General features: G+C 34.5%; 1 protein-coding gene across 1 annotated transcript in view; it reads right to left on the reverse strand.

The window, feature by feature from the left end:
- Positions 1 to 8,659: 8,659 nt before the first annotated feature.
- The window catches only part of Stpg2 (sperm-tail PG-rich repeat containing 2), a 149,848-nt gene continuing 136,080 nt past the window's right edge, over positions 8,660 to 22,427 (reverse strand). The window contains exons 12-13 of the mRNA XM_013029722.1: positions 21,467 to 21,623; positions 8,660 to 8,886 (exon numbers count right to left, since the gene is read on the reverse strand). Of these exons, the coding sequence (XP_012885176.1) occupies positions 8,660 to 8,886; positions 21,467 to 21,623 (384 nt within the window). The remainder of the gene's footprint in view (positions 8,887 to 21,466; positions 21,624 to 22,427) is intronic.

Here is a 22,427-nt window from a genome sequence, read left to right on the forward strand (position 1 = left end):
AAAACACACACAGAGATTATGCTATTCTTCACATCAAGGTGGTCTTCTAATCCCTTGTCATTTTAACATACACACACACACACACACACACACACACTTTTAGAACCATGTAGTGGTTCAAAACACAATTTACTTAAAGGCACATCCTTTTTCTCTACTCATTCAGCAGTACCTATTGTTATTACATATATTTAAAATGCTATCTAACTATTAATCTGAAAATATATTGTGAGATCAGTTGTCTATAAGTGGTGATTAAAGAATGATGAAGTACAAAGTTTTAGGACTTCTATATCATGTGCAAGAGGCCCTGTGCCAGGAGACCCTGCATATTCCAAGCTCACAAAGATATATGCATTCGTGAAGACATGGGTGTCTCAGTCGTTTGTGATGCAGTGTTCAGTACAGTATACGAATATTACAAATACAATTGTCCCAAGGAAACTCTTCACTGTGTCCTTAAAATGAAAGGTGGTTCTCTCCCAATGTCACATAAGATTGTTACAAATACTATTGCCAACATTGGGCCAAAACTGCACAGCGAGGGGAGGTTTAGGGTAGTGACTTGCTTAAGTAAGAGAGAAGACGCATTAACGGCCAGCGCCTACCTCTCAGATTGGATGAATGCACTGGGTGTCCTTTTTCATGCTTCTCTTTGTGTACTACAAATTAGCATCACCTTCCTAATAGTTGCATATCATGCAGTGACTCACAACATTAAAGCACTGACAACTCATATCACCTTTAAATATGAAGCTGTACATCATAACGTGCACATAGTCTGAAGTGATTTCATTACATTGGCAAGTAGATGCACATTGATGATATGGGTGTTTCATTTTAGTGAAAACATTTGATAAGATTTCACCAAAATTTTGAAATGTTAAATAAGATTTTCAGCTCTATATATTTCATTTTCTGTATTTATTACTCACGAATTATATTTGTGCTTTGATTTTAATAAATTAAATTATTTATGAAAAGCAGCATTTTTCAAATGCACATGAAATTTTAATAAATTTTCATACTTAATTTAAAATTGTAAATGTGTATTCATTTTGGTATGTTTTGAGTATATCTTTGCTTATTTTGTCAACAGGACAAAATTGTATACATTTTTATTATAACATAATTATTGGTTTGGTTGAAATGAAAACAAGAAAAATATGCTAGTAAAGGTGTAAACAACGTGATAATTTTTTATTTATATAGCTACTTCATTATTCAGGCAGAACACTAAATACCAATCCTCAGGTTACTCCCTATTCCTATTATACCATGCCTATCATATACTGGTTAAGTACCATCATCTTTGAGATTCTGCCAACTCTAAAATAAAAATCACTCCATACATATTTTTTCTTAGTTGAAAGAGATGAACAAATGTTACCACAAAATACACCACTATGCTAATGACTTTTGTGGACCAGGAAGAAACTTGAGTTCTTCCTGTTTTCTCTGAGGTCAAATCTCTAAAGACTCAACTGTCATGAATCCCCTACCCAAAAGTCTATTAACCAGGAATTAGGTGAGATCATGGTGGGAGGGAGAGGTAGGCAAGATGTTGACACCATAGGCAAGCTGCCTTAGATCCCATTCATCATTCCGCACAACATTAATTCTCCACTAATTTACATATATGCCTTCTTGTACTCTCCACTGTACAAGAGCATATAAATATTTAGATGTCAGCTGGGGGGGTTGATCATGTGATGCCTTCATGAATGAAATAAACGTATATTCTGTTGTTAATTTGGGTAGTATCGGTATATTACTTAGACCCAATTATAAAATTCTTATAACAGCTGGGCACAGGTGGTTCATGCCTATAATCCTAGCTACTCAGGGGGTTATCTGTGAGACTTTTTTTGGGGGGGGTGGTGGTGGGGCCTGAACTCTGGCCTGGGCGCTGTCCCTCAGCTCTTCAGCTCAAGGCTAGCCCTCTACCACTTGAGCCACAGCACCACTTCCAGCTTTTTTCTTTTTGCTTATGTGGTGCTGAGGAATCAAACCCAGGGCCTCATGCATGCAAGGCAAGCGCTGAACCACTGGGCCACCTTCCTAGCCCTCTGTGAGACTTTTATCTGCAAGTAATCACCAGAAAAGAAAAGTGGTACTGTGGCTCAAACTGATAGAGTGCTAGCGAAAAAGCTCAGGGACAGTGCCCAGACCCTAAGTTCAAGCCCCATGAACAACAACAACAACAATAACAACAACAACAACAAATTCATACAAGACAGGCAGGTATAAAGTTTTTCTTCCTCTATGCAGTTCAAGGCATTTGTTTACATGGCATTCCATGGATGCTAAACTATACTTAAAACCAGTCCACTGGTTTTATTTTATTCATTTTTATATAGATTACTGTGTAAAGGCACAATTTCAGAACCAGCCAACAAAAATAACGAAATCCACATGTAACATGGCTACGAACATCCATTAGTTTTCACTTTTAACTGTGGTCCAATCCTCAGATTACTCACCATACCTATTACACTATACCTCTCGTAAAGTAAAGATACCTTTAACTGCTACATTGACCTATTATCATGTTGTTTATGCCATTAGTTTATTTTTCTTATTTTTATTTCAATAAAATCAATAATTATACACAATTATACACTATTTTTCTAACAAGAAACTAAACAGAAACATTCAAAATATAGCAAAATGTGAGAACATGTGTTGGGCATTTCTGGAAACTATCCATTACGTCTGCATACTGTTAGTCTTGTAACTGTAGGCCTGCTGTTTCTTGGAACTTAGCATTTGATGCTACTTCAAACAACAGCCAAATTGAAACAATAAGAGATCCCCTTATAACACACACAATTAATCTGCATTTTGAAAAGCTGACACTAATCTCACAATAATCAAAATATCCCAGTAATACTTAAATTCTTGATATAATATATACTACATAAATTTTTTTCTATTGTTATCAAAACAGTACACTATGAATAATATAAACGTATCAGTGTGAGTGTACATAACCTGATAACATCATATGTATATATATGGCTTAGTATATTCACATAGGAAAGCTGTAAATAATAGTAATTTTATTGTTCTTACATATAATTAAGTGCTATTATACAGTACATTTTTCAAGTGTTTTTGTATCCTCGATTTACCCTTTAAATATTATAAAATGTTGCTCTATTATTTGCATCCCATTAAAAAAAACTTAAAAAAATCTGTATACAGCTAACTTAGCTACTTCTTTGTCACTGAGTTTAGCAATGATTGAACCAGTCTTAAAATAAGTATAAGTCTGACGCCAATAAGCACATTGCCTTCCTTCCATAGACAAATGTAATTAATGACATTCTACTATGAGTCAGGCACCTCCCATAGTCTCTCCTTCCACAGAAAAAGCCATTCACAGAGGTTATTACCTGTAAATACTAAAGTTTCATAATTTTTGCTCTCCTAGTCTTCTCAATGTATGGTTTATGGACCAACCTCTAATGTCACCATAGATGCTATTTCAGAAGTCAGATCCTTGAGCACTCGCTCCATGAAGAGTCAAGACAAGATGCTTTCATCAGGATTTTCTGAGGTGTTACACAGAATACAACAGCATGTGTGTGTGCACACACATGTGTGCACGTTACATGCATGCATATGTGTCTGTTTTCATAGAGATATTTTCTAGCATTTCATCTTTCTAGCATTTTTCCTATAAGAAAGTAGGATATTCCTAGACTGACAGGAGATGGTAAGGTTTAGTCTCAAGCAGCATGTTATGGTAACACTGACCTCTTTTACTGGTTCACATTCAGGAAAGTCAATAGATAGTTTAAATTTTCTGAAGTTAAAGTATAAGTAAGCAATAAGAAAATAAAGATCTCAAATATTTCTTGATTTTCATTTAAGATAAGAGTAGAGTTTCACACTTCCATTAAGAATCCACATTCAGAGGGCTGGGAAGGTGGCTCAGTGGTAGAGCGCTTGCCTTGCATGCCTGAGGCCCTGGGTTCGATTCCTCAGCACCACATAAGCAAAAAGAAAAAAGCCAGAAGTGGTGCTGTGGCTCAAGTGGTAGAGCGCTAGCCTTGACCTGAAGAGCTGAGGGACAGCGCACAGGCCCAGAGTTCAGGCCCCATGACCGGACCCCCCCCCACCAAAAAAAGAATCCACATTCAAATTGGCATTTAATAAAAATCAAGAGGCATTAACTATATTTTAGGAATATAAACAAACTACATGTGCTATGTACTAAATAGGGTAGGCATTGTCAATTAGGTAAAATAATGTCCCTTTTATAGATGATAATCCTGAAGTTTACCCTCACATCTATTATATCGTACTACACCTACGATTCAAATTCAGGATTGTTTGATTACAAAGAGCTGAACCATACAAGCTCTATTCCCTCACCATTGTCAAAATCACGAGTTCCAAAGCTAAAACATCAGCTAAAACATCTCTACTGTCACATCACTATCACTCAGCTACTACCAATGTCTCTCTACCATCACCACCATCAGAACTCCCAAGCATCACCATCACCACCATTATAATATCCCAACAATGCTCTCAAATTAGGTTTCTCAAGCAGTCACTTTCTAGAGCACAACCGTAGTGGTTATAAGTATAGGGTGATAAATTTTATAATCAATACCCCCAAACTACTGCAACAGAGTTATCCACAGTGGAAATGAGAAATAAATACTTGAACACATTTCCTAGATCATTCTCACAGGAAGTGAAAGGGCCATTATAATGGGCAGTGGTATTATACTTTATAGGAAGTTCTTCAATTATTAAAATTGTTTATAATTATTACAAATATATAAGGAAAAAGGATTAAATTCGACAATATTTTAAGTATACATGCAATTGCTTATCTTTTTGTATTCTGTGGCATTAGAGACAGTATTATTTAGTGCACTTTTCAGACAAATATACAGTAAGTTTCAAAGAAAAATTGAATAATTTATTTCTATAATTTAGAATAAAGGAAATAATACAATACAATTTGGCTTTTCAAATTCTACATTTATAGTTGCAGGTAAGGCATGTTAATGAGAACCATATTAAATGCAATAATAATCACATTTTTATCAGGCTCAGAAGAAAAGTTCTATGAGAGATGTTTTCAAACTTTCCATTTCTTATTTTTGCATTATACAACTACATGCCAAACCAAGCATATCATATGTGTGATGACACTATCATACTTCATACAAGGACATTTCAAGTGAAGAAACTTTGGAAAATGATGGCAGGTGTCTACATTTAAGAACCCTCTCATTACTCTCCACAGGTCCCCAGATTAGCCATTTGAAACTAATTCATTAATTACTTAATGAATTGTGCACATATGTTCAAAGATACAATGGCAATATTCCTCACCGATTCATTCTTTATACAAAAAAGAAAAAAGGAATAACAACCTTTTTGTCCTGAAGTAGAAGAAAAGAAAGCAGTGATTTATTTATTCAACAGAATATTACCAGTAATTAAAACTGAAAACCAAAATCTTCATGTTTTGATATAAATACAGCTCAAAAATAAGTGGGGTCAAAGCCTCAGCAGCAAAAGACTTTAAATGGTATGAGACAATTCATGTAAATAAATATATACATTTATATACACACACACATATAAAGGAACAAGGCATAATGAGCATTTGGGAAATGGATTTAAGAATGAGAAGATGTGTTACAGCCCAAAAAACAAAAACAAACAACAAAAAAAAAACTGTGTAAAGCATCAAGATAGTAATCAAACCAAAGTAAAAGAGAAGAAACAGACCTCTAGCTATGCAGCAACCACCCTCAGGAAATGGTTGGAAAATGTAGGCAGAAAGGTAGACAATAAGCAGACTGGGAAACATCATCATGGTGTGCTGAGCAGACATTATGTAGGCCAGAAAAAAAAAACTTTTAGCATATTGAAACTGGAGAGCCAGGAAAATGAATCAGTGGAAGAATGGAGTGATCAGACCTATGGAGTAGGAAGGTAACTGTGACTGTCAGGGGGTTTGGTAACAGGATTAGAAACTGGCTGTGATAATCCAGGTTAGAGACGGTAAGTCTTCTAACCCATTGAGAGAAAAGAAAAAACAGCATGATTTCAAGAACAGCTGTAAAGATCAAATCCACTTTTCGAGCGAATTAAAAACTGTGAAAGAAAATAAAAATGATTGCTGAGTGTTGATAGCTCAGCTTCCTCACTCCTTGGGAGGCTGATCTTGGGAGAACTTCAATTCAGGGCCAGTCCAGGCTGGTAAGTCCCTGAGACCCCTTCTCAATGAAGAGTGGGATGCATGGCACATGCAGTTATCCTACCCACCCAGGAAGCCTAACATAGGTGGGCCAAGAAAGGAGGTCCTCTCTCAAAAATAACCAGAAAAAATCAGTGTGGAAGCAGGAAGAACATCAGCCTAGCAAATGAGAGAACCAGAGTTCAAAATCCAATGTTGTGCACCAACAAAAGAGGAGGAGGAGGAGGAGAAAAACCAAGAGCAGGATATTAAAGATAACACCAAAATAGCTTATTTGAAAGAATAGCTGAGAATTTGAGCAACATTGATGAGCAAATTAGAGATTGTATTATTGTATGGTATTTTGGAGCAGATCTTAGTGGGAAAACAAACACACATTTAATGATCACAACTCCAAATGATCAAAGACCTCAAAGTCAAAGGAGACACCCTGAAAACATTACAGGAAGGACAGCAGAAACTCTAGGTCTCCTTGGCACAGGCCGAAATTTTCTTAATAGAGACCCAGAAACACAGCAACTCAAAGAAGGTTGGACAAATGGGATTGCATGAAGCTGAAGAGCTTCTGCATGGCAAAGGCCATAGCTAGCAAGATCAAGAGAAAGCCCACAGATTGGAAGAAGATCTTCACTAGCCACACAACGGACAAGGGTCTCATATCTAAAATATACCTGGAACTCAAAAAATTAAACCCCCCAACAACAAATCCCCAAAGAAACAACTGCCAGATTAATAAGTGGGCTAAAGACTTAAAGAATGTCAAGGAAGACACAATCTTTTGGAATCAAATATGAGAATACAGTTGAGAGAATAAGGAAATCAGAAATACACTGTAAACTGTAATTTTGATTTCCATCAACACTCATGTCTTATTGTGTTTTTATTGAAACTTTTTCTTTAGAAACATTGCATCAAGTTTCAACATGAAGTCATTATAATGTTAATGAAGCTATACATATTAAAAGTTATACTAAAGTAACTGTACATGTGCAATACCAAAATTTAATATATAACAAATTGGATTTTTCCCCCAACGTGGAGAGCTTCTCATTACGGATAATTACTCTGAAAAGTACATTATTTGTCATGGCTATATTGTTAACAACCATAATGGAAAAAAGTATATCGATAAAACATTTTTAAAAGTTTATTCAAGAAAAACAAAGTTCATTAAATTGATAGTAACATTTTTGAATGATTAGCCCAGTCCTCAGGATTAATATTCAAATTTTGAATATGCATTTAATTATACATAAGTTGTACCTCTGTTACATATAGTGATTCTCCTTTAAAAATTCCCAGATGTATAATACTGATTAATTAATAAGTAATTATAAAATAAACCTAAATGTATAATTAAAATCAAATGCATTCCAGTGATTCATGAAAGATTCAATAATTTTGAAACTATTGTTTTTAAGACATTTTTATTGTAAAAATACTGTACAGAGGGGTTACAGTTACATGAGCAAGGTAATGAGTACATTTGCTATCAAGCATTGTTACCTCCTTCTTTGTTTTTCCTCTACCATCCCTTCCCTCCCACTTCCACTCCCCACCCCCTACCCCCAGCTTAAATTGTAAAGTTCATTTTTCAACATAGTGTCATGTACATCTCATTGATACCAATAGGTCAACTTGTATCCCTATTTAAGCATTTTGTTTTTTCCCTTCCCCTCCCCAAATTAGAGAAGTGTATATACAAGATGCAGTGTACCGACATCAAATACAGTGAAAACAGGGGTTATACCAAGGGGGAGGAATATACAAAGAAACAAAAAAATCACATGGTACATTTTAAATATATTAGCAGCAATAGCAAGAAAGAAAAAAATCACTTGTGCCCCTATCTTGGGGTTCATTTTGCTTAAGATCATCTTATCTGGTCATATGTACATAGCTTTTGACCTTCTGCTTGTCCCAGACATACACTAGTTATTGCAAAAAGTGGTTAGTCATGATCACAACATTCACTTAATTTATTCTATAATTTAAATAATCCACTCAAATGATCTACGTAATTTACTTCTTGAAAAAGAACTTTGAAATATGATCTAAACAGCGCAACTAAAGAGAGCACGTAAGTAAAGAGGATGAGCATTAGACTACAAAGCATTCTTCTGCCACAGATTGAGAGCTCAAATTATGCTATTTTCTCATACTCATAAATTTATTCTTGACCTTGCCTATTATTACATAAGAAACCACTGCTGAGAATTGAGGTTAACACAGCTATGAAACTTTAATATCATCTTCCCTTTTTACAAGTGCTGTGATTTTCTGTCATTACTGAGATAGCTTAGATTGAGATATGAAAGCAGATGTACTGACACATTAGATAACCAGACACTGTTTAAAGGACACAGAACTAGCTTCAAAGGAAGGGAAAGAAGCTTCACAACAGGTCCCATGTCATGTCATCAATTACAGACCTGTCACACTAATGACTAAGGAAATGCAGGGAGCGGTGACAATGGGAACATTCATCTTGTTCTTCTCTGGAAAAGATGCACCTGTATCCCACTGCACTCTGTCTTTGGCTACCTCCCGCTTTCCTGACTTTTGTTCTCCATGACAGTGAATGTGATCATGAGACCACAGCCTATCCATCATCCTTTCTTCCTGAAAGGCACCTTGGCTGAGGTTAATGACTGTAATAAGACCAAACAATAGATACCAAACTTCAACCTCTCCTATTCAGCCTTTCTTTAAGAAAGGGGGAAGGGGCTCAGTTGATACAAAAAAAGGGAGGGGATCAAAGGATTCCATCAGAAAGGCAAATAATATTTTTGCACTAACTCACATATTTTACTCTTCTAGTTCATGTCATTAATATCTACCAGTATTTTGAGAGGAGATGTGATGGAAAAGTAAAGGGACTGATTTTCTTGTGCAAATAAGACAAATAGCAGAAACACATGGTAAGTACAGAGATTCTTACAGACTTACACATGCAACTCTTGTGTTTACCAACACATTCTTCATTTTGAATTGCATATTACTGATTTCCCAACAATAAAGTAAGAATGCTTTTTAGCTGTCAACTGTGCATCTAGCATTGACCTTGTCTTCTCCACAACTAAACTTACATAAGATGGCAAACATATTCATAGGCAGAAAAAATTAAATAAAGCAGATAATTTGACAAAAACATATAAAGATAAACCACTTAACAAATATTTATTGGATACCTAGAATGTGACAGATGGCCTCCATGCAAATTGAGCTGCATGAAGCTAGATTCTTGTTTTCTCACGTACCACCTATGTGGACTTAGAAAATTTTCTTAAACTCTCTGTACTTTATATTCGCCATATTTTAAGAGAGTAGAATGATGGATCTCAGAAATTAGATTTTTAAGATTTCTAAAGTCTAAAGTGAGAAAAATATATTTTTATAACACTAAAAATAAAACCCCTATGAAGGATCTATTGCTATTTGCCTCTGCTAGTACTGTTTGTATGATTACTACCATTACTACTGATTTTTTTTTAATCAAAGCTGCCTCTGCCTGCTATGATTATATGCCAAGCACTGGAAAGAACTTTCAATAATTTTGATTGCCATAAAAAATTCAGAAGGAGATTGTGTTAATTTCTATTTTCCATAGTAAATCTGAACAAGTAAATTACTTACAGCTGGGACTTCTAAAGCCTTTTTCTTACTCAGTGCTCAGAACTCCAAAGGATAAAAAAATTAATACAATCTGGTGTCTAACAACTAATACCTTTAAAATATAATAATAAGAGCAAGCCTTATAAAATATATCCACCAATATGTCTGATATAAAGTGGTAATATAACATTTGGAGATCACTTTTCCAAAGTGCTTGGGACTAGAAGTGTTTTTTTTTTATTTGGGAATGTTTACATGTGCATATTGAGGTATCTTAAGGATGAAATTCAGATTCCTCTATGATTAATATACAGTTTATACCAATAATCTGAAGGCAAGTTTACATAGTATTTTTAGTGCACCTTAATTTTTACTGGGACTAGTATTGTGAGGTCAGGTATAAAATGCTCTACTTGTAGAATCATGAAGACACTCAAAAAATTTCAGATTTGGGAGCATTTTGTATTAGGGATGTTCACAGCATAAAAATTCTGTGAGCTCTGCCCTGAATCTTGTATATACATTTTTCTAATTTGGGGAGGTAAGGATATAGGTTGACCCACTGTAACAATGAGATGTACAAGACACTATGTTGAAAACAAATTTTACAACTTGTAGGGGGAAAGAGCTGGAGAGGAGGGAGGGATGGTATGGTAGGGGAAAAACAAAGGAGAAGGTAACAACTCTCAATAGGAAATGTACTCATTACCTTACTCATGTAACTGTAACTCCACTAAACAGTATTTTTATAATAAAAAAAACATATACAAAAAAATTCTGCGAGCTCACTACTCATGACCTGATTCATGGAACTGTAACCCCTCTATATAAACTCAACAATAACAATTGAAAAAATTCTGCGGTGAGTATAATGGCATGTAGAATGAAAGAAAAGGAATGCTAGGAGCAGATCTCAAGTCCTCCTAAGGAAGTCAGAGTCTGTTTGACTGCCTGGAAGAGAGAAAACAGTCATCTGTTCTACTCACAGGAAGGTATGAGCTAACAGTTTACACTAGATAATAATGTTCTATAAAATTCATGTGAAAATCTACTGAGGGTAAAAAGGAATGAGAGTTGGGGGTTGCTCTTGTTAATATGTTTTGTGTGCTGGTTTTTAAATCTTGGAAATGGATGCCTTTTTAATTTTTTCCAGTTACCCTTACATTAGCAGCAGTTTCAGAATCTGAACTTGAGTAAAGATCTACATTGTGACAAAATTGTGATGTGTTCCAGAAATTAATGTATTTGAATCATTACTTTTATTTTGAGTGAGCCTTTGGAAGTCCACCCTGGCAAATTAATCAACCAACTTGAACCACTCACTGAAAATTACAGGAAAAATATTATTGATTATATGATTGATATTATAGGTGTGATGGACAAAATCAGCATCTAATAAAGGAATATCCAATGAAAGGACAGGTATTCTACAACAACCATTCCAGAGTCTTCTATTATGCCTCTTTATAGTTTCACAAGCAACTGTGATTGGGATTTTTAAAGTAAATGTTTCAATATTATTGATAAGATCATTCACTTGTATACCAGATTAAAGAAAATTCAAATCCATGATAAACAAATTTTTTAAATGAAACTATAATTTAACTTAAATATTTTGACAACTGACACATAAATATTCACTAACCTTTTCTTTGACTAAAAAGATGTAATGGCTAACAGGGTCTGTCTTCTCCAAACATCTACAGTCTCCATTGGTTCAAGTCTTCATTAAATTGTCTGGAAGGCTTGTAGCCTCTGGCTTCAGTTATATTTTCCATTAGAATTACATTTAAGGATATGATAATTTAAGGATATGATCCCATAATTAAGAACAAAAAGAACAAAGATGCAGGAATGCAAGATTCTTGTCACATCCTGTCTCTTTACTGCATAAAATATTTCTGGCATTTTAGAATAAATACACACATACTTCAGATATATCTTTTTGTAATTGGTTTATATCATATATATCATTTAAATGAAATTACTCATTTTATGTTTTAAATTTTCATTAAAGATGATTTATTTCATAAAACTGTCAAGTAGGTTACCACAAATTTATTCAAAGCACCTATCAGGATCTAACACTAGCCCAGGGGATTTAACAAAATTTTATGCACATTATAATATACCCTGATTAAATCTTTCAAATCTAGGATAAAATAGGTATTTGTCTCTGAAAAGTTGTGAGCTCGCTACTTGTTATTATTTGGAATAATTTTTTATTAACTTTCCTAAACAAAGACAGCTCCTGTCCTTCAATCAGACACAAAGTCCGTTTATTAATTTACAGGGATGTGAGTTTGTGAGGAGGACACTCCATTACTAAGCAGTACCTCCAGTTCCTCAGACCAGTAGTATTTTGAGGACAAGAGTGCTTCATTTTTTAAAAATCCACAGGTTGTAAATAAAAAATAGGTCATTAACACAACAAAAGTCCATACTTTTTTTCCTGTGTATGCCAGTCCTAAGTCTTTTTTTTAGGGGGGGGTGATGGGGGGTCATGGGGCCTGAACTCTGGGCCTGGGCACTGTCCTTCAGCTCTTCAGCTCAAGGCTAGCACTCTACCACTAGAGCCACAGAGCCACTTCCGGTTTTGTTTTGTTTTTTGCTTATGTGGTGCTGAGGAATCGAACCCAGGGCCTCAGGCATGCAAGGCAAGCGCTCTACGACTGAGCCACCTTCCCAGCCCCAGTCCTAAGTCTTGAACTCAGGACCTGGACTTGTCCCTGAGCTTTTTCCACTAAAGGTTAGTATTCTATCATTTGAGCCACAGCTCCACTTCGGGTTTTCTGGTGGTTAACTGGAGATAGGAGTCTCACAGACTTTCCTGACTGAGATGTCTTTGAACCATTATCATCAGATCTCAGCCTCCTGAACATCTAGGATTACAGGCGTGAGCCACTGGCACTTAGCTCAATACAATTTTTGTTAGCTGTTTTAATGAAAAGAAGAGGAAAAGGCAGGTAAGTGGCAAAACTAGTAATTTAGGAAATACATGATTCCAGGATTCAATGATGATAGAGAAAGCAGGACTTCTATAGATTATTTAAAAATCTGGTATGACAGAAAAACGAATTTGTTGAAAATAGCCCATACATAAATAAATATTATATATCCCATATACAGTTTTCTGGAACCCACAATGAGTTCTTCTCATTGTTAAACAGAATACTATAATTTTTTTTAAAGTCCTGAATCCTTTGCTATCAATCCTTTCAGTAGATCTATGGTTTCTCATGGACACATGGGAAACACATGTGGTGAAAACACAAATTTCTCATTTCAAATGACCAATTCTGTCCTGGTAACATGATTTGCCTTAAACCACGAAGCATTACAGTGCTATTGATGACTTTATTTACAGTTTAAAAAGAGATGAACCAAGCAATAATTCATCCTCAGTCTGAACACACATTTCCCAATGCTTTTGATCTGAATTCTGAGCTGAAATATAACATAAATTAGCCAGCATATCAATGATGGTAAGGCATGTGGTGGGAGGAGACTATAATAGAATGGTATTAAAGAGAAGAAATAGTTAGCTTTACCATCAGCACTGCCACAAACCATTACCTCCTATGGTAAAGGCATTCAACCTATTCTGGCCTCAGCCATCCCACGAATGAACTGAAAATACTGAGGCATAATCTCTCTAAAGTTTCTACAAGGTTGATTTCCTGCATTTTATGACTTCATTGTATTTGCAAGCCTGAAAGTAGCTACAGCCCTCTCAACCATATTATAGGCATCTTCGTCTTTGTATTACATTATTTTTGCCAAAATGACTGACTTGCTGTTTTCTGAATATGAGTTTTGTATGATAAAAAAATATTTTTAATGCTAATGCATTAAAATACATACAACAGTTAGAAAAAAAGAGAAGGAGCACAGTAGAACACAATGGAGAGAAGAAAGAAAGAATGCACAGAAACACCATCCTGACTTCGGCACTTCTGCTAAGTTATTAATGGAACTCATCCAACTCACTTATACTTTCTAGACCTCATGATAATAAAATAATAATAAAATAACAACAACAACAGGAGGAGGAGGACAGGCATTGGTGGCTCACACCTCTAATTCTAGCTCTGCAGAAGACTGAAACCTGAGGATCACAGTTTGATGCCAAAACAGGCAGGGAAGTATATGAGACTTTTATCTTCAATTAACTACTGATAAAAGGCAGAAATGGAGCTGTGGCTCAAGTAGAAGAGTACCAGCTTTGAGCAAAAAAGCTCAGAGACAGTATCCAGACCCTAAGTTCAAGCTCCAAGACCAGAACCAAAATTAAATAAGTAAATAACAACATGGCAGATGTTTTCTCAAAGACTGCCACAAATTTTTAAATATACCTTGGAAAATTAATTAGATCTAAATCTTTAGCTATACTGCCAAAGTTCTTGATTGGAGGCTTGTTTCCTTTAACCAGCGACGACAAAACTTGCGTTTGAAAATCTTCTAATGATCTCTCTCTAATCTTAACACATTCATCACAAACTAGGGACAGGCAGGCTATTACTCACACAAACAACTTTCTGAATTAGATATCTATTTCAAATTAAATCCTAAACAACTATAGATTAATAGTGTTTTCATTTTTGCATTCTTTTCAAGATTAAAAGTATAAAGTCAACTTTTTCCTTTACAGTCAATTACTGAAGTATTTTACTCACTCTGAATATTGTTCTTTTTTCTATTTTTAATACATTTTTATTGTAAAAATACTGTACAGAGGGGTTACAGTTACATGAGCAAGGTAATGAGTACATTTCCTACCAAGCATTGTTACCTCTCCCTACCATACCTGCCCTCCCACCTCCACAACTACACCCCCACCCCTGTTTAAATTGTAAAGTTCATTTTTCAACATAGTGTCTTGTGCATCTCATTGTTACAATGGGTCAACCTGTATCCCTATTTAAACATTTTGTTTTTTCCCTTCCCCTCCCCAAATTAGAGAAGTGTATATACAAGACATGAGTTATACCATGGGGGAGGGACAAACAAAGAAACAAAAAAAATCACATAGTACATTATAAATACGTTAGAAACAATAGCAAGAAAGAAAAAAAACACTTGTGTCCCTATTTTGGGGTTCATTTCACTTAATATCATCTTATATGGTCATATGTACATAACATTTGACCTTTTCTGCTTGTCCCAAACATATACTAGCTATTGCAAATAAGGGAAACCTATGTTTCTTTGGGCCTGACTTACTTCACTTAATATGATTTTTCCAAGTCTTTCCATTTTCTAACAAATAAGGCGATGTCATTCTTTCTGATGGAAGCATAGAACTCATATATATATATATATATATATATATATATATATATATATATATATATATATTCTTGATCCATTCAACTACTGAGGGGCATCTGGGTTAGTTCCATATTGTTCTAAAGCAATATTCTTAATGGAGAGTCAGGTACTAACTGTGCATAAGTCATTAAATGTTTTCGCAACCCAAGATTGTTAGCTACTCAGTGAAAATGCTTTCAAGGAACTCTAAAAGGTTTGCTGGATTGAACACTTGAGTTGTATGACAGAGCATATTTTGTTTTTTAATAGCTCTAACATTTTCTTAGTAGATGATGCAGAACCAATTATAGCCATTATAATAATTTAATGGTAAAGAAACAAATGACAAGTCAGTTGTAATAGCCTGGCCAATTTTCTATAGTTTATAAAGCCAGATTTAATGGTTGTCCTTACATTTTTAAGTGTATATCCATATTTTTTCAAAAGGTGGCCTAGACTGCAAAGTGGTTTTAATATCTCAGTGTTTCACTAGCTCTTTAACTGCTAGTGGTATCACTTAATTAAAAATATGGAAAACTATTATCAGTTTCAAAAGTAAGATTTTGTTATCAAATTTAAGCTCATTTCCTTCAAAAAGAAAAAGGATATTCTTTCTTCTCATTTCTTACTAATATTTAGAACTACTACTATATATTCTTAATTTTACAATAAAAATAGTATATGGAATTATAAAATGTTATCTGGAGCTGGATATAGCAATTGGGAACCATGGCAAACTGGAGATTCAAAACCTCAGTGAAAAGGACAAGTGCTCCACAGCCCCATCCTTCTGCAACATGCAGAGATGTGCTGAGTCAGGGTTTCACTTCACTGTACTTACAAGCTACTAAGTTTACCAATTATTAGTTCATGACATCGGCCAAAGACATGAGGTTCCAAGATGGGCCACAAAGAACTTATTTACTCAAAGAACAACATGAGTTCAGTCTTGAGTATATTGATATCCATTCTCTTCCCTTGTCACCTTTTGAGGAGCCCTGACCCATATTTAATATATGTGGTTTCTAAATGACTAGGCACACACAGCCTTACACACACTTACACACACACACACATGCACAAACATACACAAAGCATTAAAGATTGGCATTTTATACTCCTATAATTGCATTAAGTGTAATTTCCAGAGTCATTCTTCATAAATCAATAAATAATGGATTGATTTACAACTAGCAACACTAAAAAAACAGGTAGATCATGTGTGAAAGTCTTGGACAGATGAGGACTCTACCATTAGTAAATGCCACAGTTTGGTTGCCATGTACTCTACTACATGCATGTTTATGAGATCTATCCAGAAAAACATTAATGCAATCATTTCCATAATGAAAAAACAGCACTGAAAAATTCAACTACCACTCAGTTTCTGCAAAATAGGAATGAATGGGAAGCTCCTAAATTTAATAAAGAATATCTACAAAATTTCTATAGCTCACAGCCCAGAAAGAATGGTAATAAAACTAAATACTTTTTCCTTTAAGGAACACAAGACTCATGTTCTCATTCAAGAGTCTTCTTCAAAATTATAGTGGAAATTCTATTTAATGCAGTAAAAAGATAAGCAAGTAAAAGTATACAACTGAGAAGGAAGAAATATGGCTCTGTCTGCTGAAAGATGCTATGATTGCCTATTTAAAAACATCCAATAGGGTTGGGAAGGTGGCTCAGTGGTAGAGCACTTGCCTTGCATGTATGAGGCCCTGGGTTCTATTCCTCAGCATCACATAAGCAAAAAGAAAATAGCTAGAAATGGCACTGTGTCTCAAGTGGTAGAGTGCTAGCCTTGAGCTGAAGAGCTGAGGGACAGCTCCAGGCCCAAAGTTCAGGCCCCATGCCTGGACCCAAAAAAAAAAAACCACATCCAATAGATCAATAAAAGTCTTCTGGAAATAATGTACAACTAAAGCATAGCTGAAAGATATAAAATTTATATGCTCAGGTCAGTTGTTTTCCTATATACTGGGAGTAAACAATTAAATTTACAAATTAACACAATTAGATTTACAAATTAAAACACAATGTCACTCTCAAATTGGAAATCTTAGTAAACTTCATAAAATATGTACAAGATAAGGGGGAAACTCTAAAACTTTTATGAAAGAAAATTTTTTTCACTTTTTGTATTGTGAAAATACCGTACAGAGGGGTTACAATACATGGGCAAGGTAATGAGTTCATTTCTTATCAAGCATTGTTGCCTCCTCCTTTGTTTCCCCTTCCCATCCCTTCCCATCCCCCCCAAACACCCTCCCACCCCATACCAAAGTTGTAAAGTTTGTTTTTCAACATAACATCTTGTACATCCATGGTTTCTCTTATTTGCAATAACTAGTGTATGTTGGAGACAAGCAGAAATGGTCAGATAAGTTGATGTTAGGCAAAATGAACCCCAAGATAAGGACTCAAATAGTTTTTCTTTCTTGCTATTGTTTCTAACATATTTATAAGATGATGTATGAAAGAAAATTTTAAAGGATACGTAAAAATAAGCAACTGTTCCAAGTTCATAGATAGATGGCATTTATTTTAAATAATTATTATTTCTAAACTTGTTCTATCATTTAAAACATTCCCAATCAAAATCTCAGATTTACATCATATATATATATATATATATATATATATATATATATAAACTGATTCTAAATTTAGATGGAAAGTTAAAAATTCAGAGGAGTCAACACAAAATGTACTAACAAAGAACAAAGACAGATGATTAACACTATCTAACTTTGAAGATAATTATAAGGCTAAAGTAACCAAGATAGTGTGAGATTGACTAAAAGAGACATAAATACATCAATTCAATAGAATAGAGTTCCAAGTTAAACTAACACAACTGATTTTTAGCAAGGAAGCCAATAAAGTGAGAACTAACTTGTCAATAAATGGTACTGTAACAAATAGAAATCTATGTGCTAAACATAGAAAAAGAAGTTAGAGAACTTACCTATTTTACAAATATAAATCCAAAATGCATTATGAACATAAATATAAAATGCAAAATTAAATGACTTCTATAAATAATATGAAATAAAATCCAGGTGACTTTGTATTTATAATAAATTTCAAGACAACCATAAAAGCAAGACCAGAAAAAAATGGCAGGTTGTATTTCATTGAAATAAAAACCATGAAGCTAATCAGAGACTAAAACAAAAATATATACTCAATAATTTTATTAAAAAATTGTAAATGGGCAAAAACTAAACATACGTCGCACCAAGTAAGATATATAGATGGCAAATAAATATACAAAAATGCTCAGAATCATATTTGTCATCAGAAAAGTACTAAGTCAAAAATCAATATGAATGAAATCTCAAACACAATAAAAAATGCCATTGAGAACATGAGGCAACAGGAATTCTTTTATTGCTGGAGGAAATGCCGAAAAACAGCCACTTTGAAAGCAATCACCAGTTTCTTACAAAAACATATACATTTCACTATATGATCCAGTAATCTATTTCTGCAAAGAATACAATAATTTTAATCTGAAAAGTCTACGTATGAAGACTTATGGAAACTGCATTCATCATAACTAAGAATTGGAGGTCCCACACTGTCTAGGGAAGGTAGTCATAGCATAGAACACCAGACAATGGAATTTTATTCAAATAAAGAAATGTGTTAATCGAGCTATCAGAAAATATGAAGGAAAATTATATGACTATTAAGTAACATAATCTATTCTGAAAAGCTATATACTGTGTGAGTCAAAGTATATAATATTTACAAGAGAATAAAAGTAGGAAAATAGAAAAATAAAGATCAGAGGTTTTAACAATTACAATTCTGCCAATCCATGAATGTGTTTTTTCCATATTCTGATAGCTTCTACAATTTCTTCATTGCTTTATAGTTTCATTATAGAGGTCTTTAATATTTTTAGTTAAGTAATGCCTGAGTACCAAAAGCATATAGATTAAATTTTACTAAGATTTCATTGACATTCTTCAAAGGAATAGGAAAGAAATCCTGAAATTCGTTTAGAAACACAAAAGATCCAAATAACCAAGGCAATCCCAAGTGAAAAGTATCATTGCTGAAGTATCATAATTACAAATTTCAAATACTAGATATCTACAAGTAACAAGCCACTATGTTACTTGAACAAAATTAGACATAGATCAATGAAGGAAAATAGAAAACTCCAAAATAACATACAATTTCTCTTTCTGTAAGTTTATGTTGTCTAATATTGTACTTAAATATGAATTTGTCCTTTATCATATAACTGGAGATAATTTCTCTATAATCCAAATCACCACTAATATTCTCCAGTTTGGGACACTTACAGCTAATTTTGTATGTAAAGATGTTTAAATCAATAAAGTAGTTACTGAAGCAATATCATGGCCAGCACTTTTTAAATGTAAGTTCCAATAATTAGGAACACAAAGTAGCACTTTGCTTTTACAAGGTGAATATTATCTTCTCCATTTTCCCCAGTAAATTAGAGAAATTGATTTTTTTTACATTTTACTGACAATGGCTACTCAAAATGAGATGTATTTCAGACTCATGATAATTAAGTTTGAGTTATTATATTAGTCAATTATCATGAAATTAATGTTTTCCAGTACAGAAAATGGAGTTACAAGATACTAATTCAGGAGATAGCTGGTTGATGTATGCTAGTCCTCAAGCAAAAACTTCAATTGCCTTGAGAAATTCAGGACTAATCTAGAGTAAGCGATAGTATACTTGTATCCCTAAAAACCAAGGATCGTAGGGCTGGGAAGGTGGATCAGTGGTAGAGTGTTTGCCTTGCTTGCATGAGGTCCTGGGTTCAATTCCTTACCATTACATAAGCAGAAAAAGCCAGAAGTGGCACTGTGGCTCAAGTGGTAGAGCAGTAGCCTTGAGCTGAAAAGTTGAGGGACAGTGCACACATCCAGAGTTCAGGCCCCAGGACTGAACAAAACAAAACAAACAAAACAGGATCATTTCTGAAACATAATGATTACACAAGCTGAAAGAGAATTTCTGCTCTGACACCCAATATCCTAAACCAGTGTTGAGGAAAACAGTCACCTGAGACTATTCTCTATCTCATATGTGGTAAGTAGACAGATCACTAGTGGTAAAGAAGAGAGTTCAGATCCTCCCAGGAGTTTAAACAACCAAAGTTGCCATAGGTTTTATCCACTTCTATTTGTGGCTATTGAATTTCAGGATCCCACTACTATCTCTTAATTCCAACACGCTCTAGAGTTAAGAAAGAAATGTACAAAATAGGACAAAGAAAGCTCAAACTTCATCAACTGAGAGTCAGAAAAAAATGTGAATTCAGACACATTCTTCTTCAAGAGTAGAATCATTGAATGTGGACATTAACAGGTCAATATCAATTGCCCCAGAAACGACTAGGTCAGCATCACTGACAGCATCAGTGAGATGAAGCATTGCTACACTCAGTGCCACTATCCAGTCAGAATGTCAGCAGTTCAACGAAGGCAAAGGTAGGACCACATTAATCTGGGGAGGAAGTGGAGGGAATCATGTGTCCAACTGAGTAGTGTCAGGAGAGAGGGCCAAAGATGTGCTTTGGTATTTTTCAGAAAATTAGTTTTTGACTAGGAGAATCATTTCTAACTTTTTGAAGAAGAAAATCTAAACAGTGAAACTGTTTAGAATTCACAGCAAAGCTTATTTTCCTTCCAACAGTTATTAGCTCTAACCTTCTAACGATGATTCTAATCCAACTATAAGGAAGACATGTGAGCTAATAAATTTTATTTTTTATTTTATATTTTAGGAGAATATAAACATAAAAGTATGGATTATTAGTTAAAAAGTGGTGACAAAAATTGCATTATATACACAAGACATTAAAGTGGGAACGCTAGAAATAATGAAACTGATACACTGCAGCGAGAACAAGAGAAAGAAAATAGCATTTTCATTGGACACAATTTTTTGTTTGTGACCTTTATTGATTAAGCTGACTGCTTCTGATGAAAAAGTTTGTTTTGGTAATAAAAACAGTGAGGCCTTAGATAACATTTTTTAGTATACTGAAACACAAAAGAAAATATGTGTGCATGTAATGCATTGCATTAAAATTACACTATAACAACGCAAAAGTAAGTTAGAGGCAGATAACTGCTATCTTTCCACTGTCTCTATGTTGGGCATAGTTATATTCAAATCATCACCAATGACATTGGAAAACACCACAATTTTTTTACATTGTATCTTTCCTAGTTTTAAAATTATTTCAGATAGATTATTGTTCAATCAAATGGACATACACAGGATAGCATTGTTCGTACTTACAAAGGTTTATAGTCAGGACGGTGGACAGCCCAGGCTGCTTTTCTGCATCATGTGGGATAGGGACTGTGATTCTCTGCTCTTGGCCTGAGAAGTAATCTTTTGTTAAGAGCAGTGACTTGTAAATAGCTTTTCTCTGAAGGGACTGCTTACACTTTTCCTGGAGAATGGTATGAAAACCATGCCTGAATAGATATACATTTATGTAAACATACAAATTTTGCATCCTTGAAAGCATTTCACTGATTCTGTGAATATGATGTATAATATATAATCACCCTATAGCCACTTTCTAAGTTGAGTCTGTCCTCAAGGTACAAATCTCCATCTCAGTTCTAACAATAACTATTTGCATTATTAACCAGGAATCTTGTCAACACAACTTGGAGCCTATCTTAACTCAGACAGAAATCCCAAGGCTATTTCCTCTTAACTCAGGAACGAGACAAGGATGTCCACTCTCTTCACTTTTCTTCAATTTAATATTAAAATGCCTAGCTACAGCAATAAGACAAGCTGCAAACATAAAAGGGATCCAAATAGGGAAAGATGAAGTAAAACTCTCCCTCTTCACAGATGACATGATCTTGTATTTAAAAAATCCCACGGACTCCACTCCCAAATTTCTCGAGCTGATTCGAAACTTTGGCAAACTTGGGGGGGGGGGGGCGCAAATGGATGAGAAGATGGGAAGGGATGGGAAGGGGAAACTAAGGAGGAGGCAACAATGCTTGATAAGAAATGTACTCATTATCTTGCCCATGTAATTGTAACCCCTTTGTACGGTATTTTCACAATAAAAAAAGAAAGAAAGAAAGAAAGAAATCCCAAGGCTTGATACGGTAGGTTAAAAATAGAATTTTCCAAATTAAATTAAGTGAAGTAAGCCAGGCCCAAAGAAACATAGGTCCCATGGTTTCCCTTATTTGCAATAACTAGTATATGTCTGGGACAAGCAGAAAAG

Source organism: Dipodomys ordii, unplaced genomic scaffold (assembly GCF_000151885.1).
Source record: "Dipodomys ordii isolate 6190 unplaced genomic scaffold, Dord_2.0 Scaffold122, whole genome shotgun sequence".
In the NCBI taxonomy this organism is placed as follows: domain Eukaryota; kingdom Metazoa; phylum Chordata; class Mammalia; order Rodentia; family Heteromyidae; genus Dipodomys; species Dipodomys ordii.